At 37.3% G+C, this 9,688-nt stretch overlaps 1 protein-coding gene across 1 annotated transcript; it reads right to left on the bottom strand.

Annotated features, from left to right (window-relative positions):
- Window positions 1-486: 486 nt before the first annotated feature.
- LOC116286340 (uncharacterized) lies at window positions 487-8,755 on the bottom strand. Its single transcript, XM_031692814.2, has 3 exons — window positions 7,907-8,755; window positions 6,647-7,074; window positions 487-6,168 (listed from the first exon to the last, which is right to left on the bottom strand). Exons 1-3 carry the CDS (start codon window positions 8,506-8,508, stop codon window positions 2,675-2,677), a joined length of 4,524 nt encoding a protein of 1,507 aa, XP_031548674.1. The 5' UTR covers window positions 8,509-8,755; the 3' UTR covers window positions 487-2,674.
- Between the last annotated feature and the right edge of the window lie 933 nt (window positions 8,756-9,688).

The following is a 9,688-nucleotide window of genomic DNA, read 5'->3' as shown; positions in this document are numbered from 1 at the left end:
TATATCCAGCAAAACTGTATTTTATTCATAACTTTTTAGCTATTTAGATAAGCTACAAATTTATTTTATCTCATTGTAAATATTTTTCTTGTTTTCATTAGAGATATCCTGTAATCTCGTTCCCGTTTTTTTTTTCATGTATTGTAAAGTTGTGTGAATTTTTCAATAAATTCTTTTGTCAAAACCACTTGCAATCTGATTCATAGCTGAGCGCCTTGCCGCCGGTTACATATATACAAATACATATGCCTGTGTATCTTAGCTTGTGAAATATTATTTTCTACATGGCCATATCTTCAAATCTATAACTTTGCCATTTTATTGGTTATTTGTATGAGATAATTTAGTTTAGTATAAACTTGCTAATGATCTATCACAATCCCCTCACTATGTTTGGCTTAGCTACTAGTGGTCTATTAGTCATAGATGACTGGTAGCAAAAAGTGCCAGTTTTGAAAGCCAACACAATAAATTATCACAATCTAATTTCAAAATTGTATTCATTTTATTTAACTGATTAGTAATATACTAAAACAATCAGACCTCTCGACTATTGACTTGTAGACCATTCAGGCTGTAGGTCTAATTGCTAATTAGACATGCATAACCCCATAATTTTTTTGCTGTTCAATTAGTTGACACTATCATACAGCTAACGATTGAGGTTTTTTAATTGGTTTATTGATTTGCTGTAAAATTGTAAGTTTGTAAAATTCCCGTACAAGTGTTGCCAGCAACGGTATGCGCAACTCAGCATGTCCGGGCTTTGATAGCGCAGCGCAAACGTGACGTCATAAAAACGAAGACAAAGGCGAAATTCGGACAAACAAACTTAAAAGTTTACTTTCAGCAGATAATTTTCACAGCCGATCGCAGTTGATCTTAGTTTACATGGGTTATTATTGTAACTTTAAGTAAAAATAATAAAATCGGTTCGTATAATCCTCGTAGCGGTTAAACAGAATGCAATGTTTGTCCGAATCTTTAAGCTATTCTTAGAATCAGTGCGCTGCGCTATTACATTTTATTCGCTGTGCAATTCTAAATTAGATATTCCCTGATTTATGATTACCTCGGTTACATGCAATATTGTGACAAAATTCATTGTCTGACTCGGGAAATCTACTACAACATCTGAACCTAGAAATCTACAGTTGTTTTTATGGGCATGCGCGAAATCCTACAGTTTGCTGTTACAACAAAATAAGCAATATTGCAAAATAAGCTTATAATGGTCGTCAATCAATTAAAAGCGTTCGCATTAGACATTGCCGGAAAGCAAGTTTCCACGGCACGGGACATGCCTATGGAATGTCATTGAAACGCCTTGATTAACGTCTACCAAAAGCACCTTCGTTGCTACAATGAATCTGCACGTGCTACTGAAGAAGTAGAAAACGTGAGCGCGTGCTGTGTGCAGTTATAAAGCACGCGGGGGCTGGTAGAACTCGAGAGTAAGTGTTAGGAGAAGCACGACGCCTTGATTAACAACTTCGTCGCGACGATGAATATGCGCGTGCTACAACCCTAAAATATCCCATTAAAATTTACATCCATTCAATTCTGGACATCTATATTCTTGACTTTCACATTCCCATAATCCTTTGCGTCTTTGGGGGGTAACCAGAAGGTAAAAACCTACTTATTTTGCTGAAGGCTGATCAGACAATGTTGAAAATACCTTGTTTGGTATCCAAAGATAAAATGAAGAAGTAAAAAACAGAAAAAGGTAGAAGCTTGAAGATGTTTAAGGTAAATTTTAAGCATTTTTTCGTAAGTCAATACATTTTCTGTAAGACCAAAACTCACATGATCTGTACACTCAAAAATAACTTGGAATAAACTGATAATCAGTATTGTACAGATAAAAGCAGGTATAGTATAATTTCAATTAAGAAACCTTTCAATTTGGGACAGTTTTTTGATTGGTTACCCCCCAAAAACGCAAGGCATTATGGGGATGTGAAAGTCGAGAATAAAGTTTTTTTCCCCTATTTGGTCTGGTTATTTCTATGAATATATGGCTAAAAAATGGCGTTTTATATCATTCTTCCCATTGTCCTTTTGAATAAAAACGTACAATCTGGCTAAGTAAATCAGAAATAGAGGAAATTTGTTGAATTTATAAAAAAAAAAAATTTCAAATTTGAAGGCAAAAGCGAATTGAGAAAACTTCGATCACTTTTTTCTATACGGTGAAGCGCGACATCAATGCACCTCGTTTGCCATTATGAAAGGTCCAAGACCTTTGTTGTGGTAATATTATTAAATGACTATATCTAGCTAGCTACCTACTATCAAATGAAGCCTAATCCATTTTTACTTATGGCGTGGACCTCGCCGTTTTTCAACTGGTTGCTTCATCCTGGTCAGATTGTCTAACTGCATCTCACTAAGCATGCTTGATAATAAAATCTTTGGCATCAGTACACATTCAAGTTTAATTTTTTTGTTCCGATGGAGTCTGTGCCTTTCTCTACTGTCTATATGTTCGTTATTGTACGAGACTTCAGTTCTTGAAATTCAATTTTCCTGAACCTTGACAAAGTGGTTTTACGAAACATGCTGGACTGTTTCAATATGATATAGATAATAATTATCTATTATTGTTTGCATATGGTACACTGACAGCAGGGTTCAGTTTCAATGCCTTGTACATATAGTGGTTAGGATTTTACTTCTCTTCTGTGTCACTTCGCTCATTTGATGGCTTGAAAGTTATGCCGTTGGCAACTGGTCCCAAAAGGTTAAAGCTAACAACGAAGTAAACCTTACTTCCAGGGACAAAATCGCGATCCGGTGCTCCAATGCTAGCCTTTCTGGCAACGTGAAGCTCGACGTTGCCTTGAAGAAGCTCAATGATAAGATGGTCATCCTTTCCACTAGAGGACGTACGACTTTTTATTCGACCACAACACTCCAAAAGCTTTTTGCGGCTTTTCGTTTTCCAATAGGTTTCAGCTACTTCACTGATAGAAGACTTATATTCTGTTTCGCCACTGAAGAAAGCAGCTTTGGTCATGAGACGAGACATTCCTTCCCCTTCCTTACCCAAAAAATGCGTGGACATCATTTTCTTATAGTTGTGTTGGGATTTGGCTTTACAGTTATCCAGAGACTCATGATATTTCGATCTATACTCGAATGTACGTCCATCCAGTATCTCGAGGAAACAGATCATCATTTCGTAAAAATAAGGAAAAGGATCATAATTGGATATTCTGCTCCAGATTTCGCAAGCTTCGAGACCTCTATCCAAAGAAAAACCATCAATAAGAATGCAAACTTTCATTAGGTGTTTAGCAAAAACTGCGTCTTTCTCGACCTCGACCAATTCTGTTAGTAGTTCCATTAGGTACTGGAGAGCCTCTGTGCTTAAGCTTTCCATCTGCTTCACAGAGCTTAAGAGGTATTGTACTTGAAGACGTTTTAGCTCAAGTTCTGATGAAGCCGGAAACTCAGCGGAACACAGAGCCTTACATACTTCAACGACTTCCGTTTCCTCTGCCGATCGTCCTTCATTTGATTTTCTGATTGTTTTTATTAGTCCCAGTCTTAATCTGTTTGCCTCCCTCTGTGTCTTGTCTGGATCTGGCAAGTTGTTAGCTGACTGAACTATTTCATCGACAGTATCTAGAAGATTAAAGGAGTGGTTTATGCAAGTTTGGAAAAACGAAGGCGCTTCACGTGACGTGATGAACTCCAAGGTCTTATTGGAATCCCCATTGAAGCGGGTTTTCGTTATCCAATCTATGCAAGTCAACCACGTCTTAACCTCTCCAATAAGAGGATTAGGAAAGGAAGGGAAATTGGATTTTGCTTTCCTAAATGAACTTATAGCTTTCTCTGCCAAACCTTGCAATTCTTGTAAAGAGTTTATTTGCTCGTTGTTTGACAGGAACCGTATTTCTTTTGACAGAACTACTCCCTTTACGTCATATATTTTATTGCGTTTGTCTTTTGCATTCCTACATTCAAACGCCTTATCGGTCAATTCTTTAGCTTTTTCGAAACTTGGCGACTGCAGGTTAGCAAAAAACCGAGCTGCACCTGTAACGACAGCAACATCCTTGGTCTTATCTGCAGCTTCACAGAACAGTTCTCCAGCCTCTTTGGAATTCATCGCATTTAGCTCCTTGAACAATGAAGAGAATCCGCCCCCTCGTAGACTCCCGTTAAGCACAAACAAATCCTTCATTAGAGGGATAAAGCGGATGTCATCATAAATAGGAAAACCCAGGAAATCACGGGTTATAGCCATTGTGTCCTGCTTTAAAGTCATCTTTGCTTTCTTGAGGACTAATTCAGCAACATCAGGATGCTGAAGGGTATATCTTTCTTGAAAATAGTTGAGCCTTTTGTATCGTCCTTGATAAAGGAATTTAGTAGGGTCTGCAGGCACCATTAAATTCGATAACGGCTCTGTGATGATTTTGCTAATGTCCTCGTATGTAATAGCTTGCTTACTACTCTGCTGGAAAGAGTTCTTAAATGCAGCGTATAAGAGTGGAGCTGGTGTTGCTCGTGCAGCATACTTCTGTAGGAAGGCGACAACAAGCACTATTTCCTTTTCCAGAGGTTCCATCTCATCGAAACTTTCATAAACTATCTGCTGTAGCTTGGGTCTAAATTCCCCCAACATAGCTAAAAGAGGAAAATGAAATACTCTAGACAGGCCTGACACTGATTTGATCTTCTTAAAATCTTCGATATAATCTTTATATTTGTCTTTAAATTCTTTGAGGTCCGCCTTTGATTTTTCAAGCTTTACATTAACGCAAAACCTAGCATGGACCTCTGAAGATTCAGGGATACTTTGACTTTTGCCCTCTCCTGAAGTATGATTACATCTCAGCAATACAGCTTTCCTACCTTTGCTATTTAGGTTACGAGCCAACCTACTGCTTAGAGCTTCAATACTCGTATGCTTTCCATCTAGGAGGACCACAGGCGTTGTGTAGCACTTATCTTGCACAAAAATTATGCGGTCTGCAAGATGATCTAAAAATGTACTATCATCTTCGAGATCATTTTTATGGTCCTCAAGCTTTGCAAATACACATGGATAAGACTTGTGTAAATCCCACATCACACGCCTCGCTATTGTTGATCCCCCTGAGCCCGGAGAGTGAGAAATTTCAACAATAGATGGGTGTGTACTAGGACCCTGATCTAGGATACGTTGGATATGGGTGCGAATGACGTTGCTGATTTCTCTTTTTGCATCATGGTTGTAAGAGAGGCTTACGAAAGAGATACAATTCCCGGACATAAATGACTTTTTACGTTCTTCAACGAAATCATCATCGTCATCGATCAGGTCTGCAGGATCTTCGCAGCCTTCGTACAGCACATCTAAATACTCTTTGAGATAGAGATATTCCTTTTGTGTTAGCTTTGCGGGCACATTTGCTTGAGAAGTTGGCATGCAGTAACTTTGTTCTGATGAAATATGGAATAGGTCTTCCATTGCTAGACGCAAAAGTTGTGGTCCAAGATCTGTAGCTTGCAAGTTTATCTTCTTCAGCAATCTATCTGAAAGGGCACCACACTGGTCTTGCTTGATTCCAACAAATTGCAAGTTAAATTCATTGAAATTTTCCACCAGTCTTCTCAGCGTTACTTCAATGAAAGGAACTGATTCTTTTTTAAAAGGCAAAACAAGGCAAATTACTGGCATATTCTTATCGAATTTGTCTGGTTCAGAAAAGCATCCAAAAAACTTTGTTATTTCTTTGAGTGAAACATCTTCCCAGTCCTCAAAGTGTTGAGGCCCACCATCAGATCCGTCACTCTTTCTTCCATTGACAAACATCCATTGAGTTTTTTTCGCATCAATGTGCCGAGAAAGACTGGAGAAAGGTAGACGACGTATTTCTCCGGGTGTGATCATGTTAATGAGGCTGCTTGTTCCATCCTTTGAAGTGAAGTCTTGGTACATTCCCGCCTCTTCGGAAGATGGGTCAAAATCCAGGACCATTTTCCATGGGACACTTCGAAAAACGGAGTAGCACTCCGTCAATTCTGGTGATATTGCGTCAGTCACAAGAATATAGTTGTTCTGGGAATGGTCAAAATTGCGTACATTATTACGGAACTTCATCCATTCATCCCAATTAGGATAGTCATGTCGGGAACTCAGCTGGTCATGGTAAACCTTGCCATTTTCTAAAGCGTTTTTTGAGAATTGAACAGGATACACTCAGTTAATACTTATTCAATTAGGAAAAAATTAGAACTCAGGCCATCATGACAACCAAGACAACCTGATGATTTCTAGGTCACTAAAAACGAGGTCAAAATAACAAACAGAAAGAGCGCACAGGAGTAGAGTAAGGCTAAATAATTTAAACTGCAACCGGTTACTAAAAATTGCCCAACCGGGAATTTACATGACGCGCGCCACAATAAGAAGTTTCCCTCTCTTATTTTTATGCTCTCTTGGTGTTTTTTATTAACTCTGCCGGAAAATGCCTCGTTTTCATGCCTGCGATGTTTGCGAAATCGCTAGCGCATTTCGAAAATAGTCTATCGCACCACTATGCGGTCAAGTTTTCTACTTGCCCGGTAGACTTACTTGTTATAGCCAAATGATCAAAAGCTAAGAGAACACCAAAATGTGCCAATAAAATACAAACGCACGTACCTTTGAGAATTGTATCAATTTCTTCCTTGCTTGCTCCAATAGTTTCTAGATGTCCAGATATTGCAGGCCAATGGACTTGGTAATCAGCATCAGACATTTTCTCATCACATGCATGGCTAACCAGCTTGTCCTTATAACGTTTAATGCAGCAAATAGCACGTTTAAATCCCAGTCTCTTGGAGATTACCTCTTTGCATTTCTTTGAATATAGGAGTACCTTTGTAATGAGTGAAACATCCCATTTGTTGATGTCACCATTATTGAAAGCAACCAATTCATGCTCTTCACTGAGTATCATGCGTCCCTTATCAAGAGATTTTGCATCTGCAGAATTGTTTGACCAAGTGGGGTGAATATCCATAAAAAGTTTCCTTAGTGCAGTCAAGCCAACGCCATTCACGAGCCACATGACTTGAAAACGATTTTGCCTATCGAACATTAGAAAAATTTAAAATTAAAAATAAACAATGGAAATTAAAACTTTACGAATATGTTTAAAAAATTTATTGTGGGTTTCTGACAATGAACACATGCATTTTCATAATAAAATCAACTTAATCGATAGAATTTAAAACAAGTTTGTCACTGATCTTCCCTTACATATATTAACTTTCTTTAACCTCGAATATACAGGTATCTCAAACAAACTTACTGGTAAAATAATATGACATCAAATATACAAATTAGCATTAGACTGCAACTCCGTATATAAATAACACCTTAAAAAACTCATTAATAATTCATGAAGGAAACACAATAGAAATCATGACCATGAAGGAGGTTTTATATCTGATATAGATTCATCTTCATTTGCATAAACTTTAACTTGGATTTTCTCTATCAAACTTGGTTCATTTCGTAAAGAATTCGGTACAGTATGAGAACATACATCAGGAGTTTTTTAAGCCGTTTAATAAACTCGCAGATCGTGTTTTATCGGGTATAAAACCACTCGGCTACGCCTCGTGTTTCATACCCGATAAAACACTCCTGCTCGTTTATTAAACATTACATAAATAATTTTCAAATTTATTAACAGAAATAATTTCCGAATTCAGAAAATAATTTCAAATTTTATACTAGGAAAATAAGTCCAAAATTCATAAATAGTTTCAAAATTCGAAAAAATAATTTCAAAATTTAGAAAATCATGATCACCTCAATTAGTTGATACGAGAAGCTCTCACCAATAGTTGACAAATTATAGAAGCCTTGATTATTTAGATAACTAATCTCTAAACATATTTATAAAGCAGCTACCTTTCTTTTGTAGATTCAGGTGAATGAATGCTTGTGCTAGTAGCTCCTCCTTCGCCTTCTCTGTTATCGTTTGTTTCCATTTCTTCTTCATCGATGGGTTTTGGAAGCGATGCATTTGATTCAAATGAATGAATGCTTGTGCTAGTAGCTCCTTCTCCGCCTTCTTTGTTATCGTTTGTTTCTATTCCTTCTTCACCAATGGGTTTTGGAAGCGATGCAGTTGATTCAGATGAAAGAATACCTGTGCTAGCTTCTTCTTCTCCTTCTTCGTCGTTATGTGTTTCCTTTCCTTTTTTATTGGTGCCTTTTGGAAGCGTGAAATTAAATTCAGATGAGAGAATGCCTTGGTTGGCACTTTTCTTCTTGTTGTTGTTCTTCGTTAAATGTTGTGTCGCAGATACAACCACTTTTTCCGCTTCTGTTCGATCAGGTTTCAAAGCTCCGTTGCCGGATTCATCTCCTTGCTTCTTCTTTTTCTTTTTCTTCTTCTTTTTTTTTTCGTTTGACTTTGGGACTTCATGTAAATCCTCCTCTTCTTCGGGGCTTTCGTTATCAGACTGATCTCTCAGGACATCATATCGTCCGCCAGAAAACGTTGTCATTTCGCCCAAGAACTACATTTCTTCTTCAGCCGTTTCTAAGAAAACGATGCTAATGACTGATTTTCGACGCTTGATACAGTTTTGTGGAATAATTACCAGGCAATGAGGGATTATCCCCCTTCCCATGATTCCTGTGTCTAGTAGTACATTGCTGATGGACCATCATATTTTATGTTACGTTACATATACACACGATAGGCTAGACTATTCAATGTAAATAATACTGAGATACGTCTAAAATTCTAATATTATGGAAATGTCCATGGCACTGTAACGTAAACGTCGTGTGACGCACATCCCGCTGTTATAATTAATTCTTCTCGTATTTTCCAACTCAAAACAACTTTCTTTTTTACATGTTTTTAATCCGACGAAGGACTAACGTTTGAAACTTTTTTACATGGTGTTTAAGGTGGCTCCACTCGGTTTTATCCGCTCGATACCATGCAACTTCAAATCGCAAATACGCGGACGCAAACAATCCAATAATAAAAATATTTTTAGAGGTTTCAAAGGAATGATGAAATTTTCGAATGAGCATGTTTTTACTGAATTACGGAATTAATATAAGATTGCTGTTAAGCGTTAGTGCGTTTACTTCATTGCCTATTTTCTCCATTTTTTAACCTAGGGTTTTTAAATTGCTTTTGAGATATTGGAGGATAAGTAATTTGCTCAAGGTACAGAAAATTTGAAAAAAATCTGTATGAGCATTTCATATTGAAGTTTTGAAGTATAAAAAATTTGAAAAACAAAACATGTTAGTAACTTTGTGGAAAAGTAGTTTATTTTCTCAGTTTTGAGTTCCTAATCTTATCTAAAGAAGTTGGTAAATCACTTTGGAGTATTGGGTAGAAATTGTATAGAAATCGTACCACTTGATATTTCTTAAATACTAGGTTAATTAAATTGGCTATGAGCCGTATTTTTGGACTACTGTGTTATGTTAATTTAGGTAGTACCGGATCTTCAAAATTCTTCTATGATTTTTTAAAAAAATTCTGTCATTTGAAGTTCATTGTTAGAGTATTCAATTAATGAAAAAAGAGACGGGGGTCGCCGTATTGGTTATCGAGATATAAGGCTTCAAAAAGGAGAGATTTATTACGCAGGCGAGTCGATGAATTTACGAGCGAGCCCCGAAGGGGGGAGAAGTGGCGGGGAGTGCAACCGTTGGAAT

This window comes from Actinia tenebrosa, unplaced genomic scaffold (genome assembly GCF_029948245.1).
Source record: "Actinia tenebrosa isolate PJP-AT-01 unplaced genomic scaffold, QUT_ActTen_1.0 PGA_scaffold3__52_contigs__length_22856419, whole genome shotgun sequence".
NCBI lineage: Eukaryota > Metazoa > Cnidaria > Anthozoa > Actiniaria > Actiniidae > Actinia > Actinia tenebrosa.
Note: the sequence above shows the minus strand (reverse complement) of the source record. Positions and strands in the feature narration are given on the sequence as shown.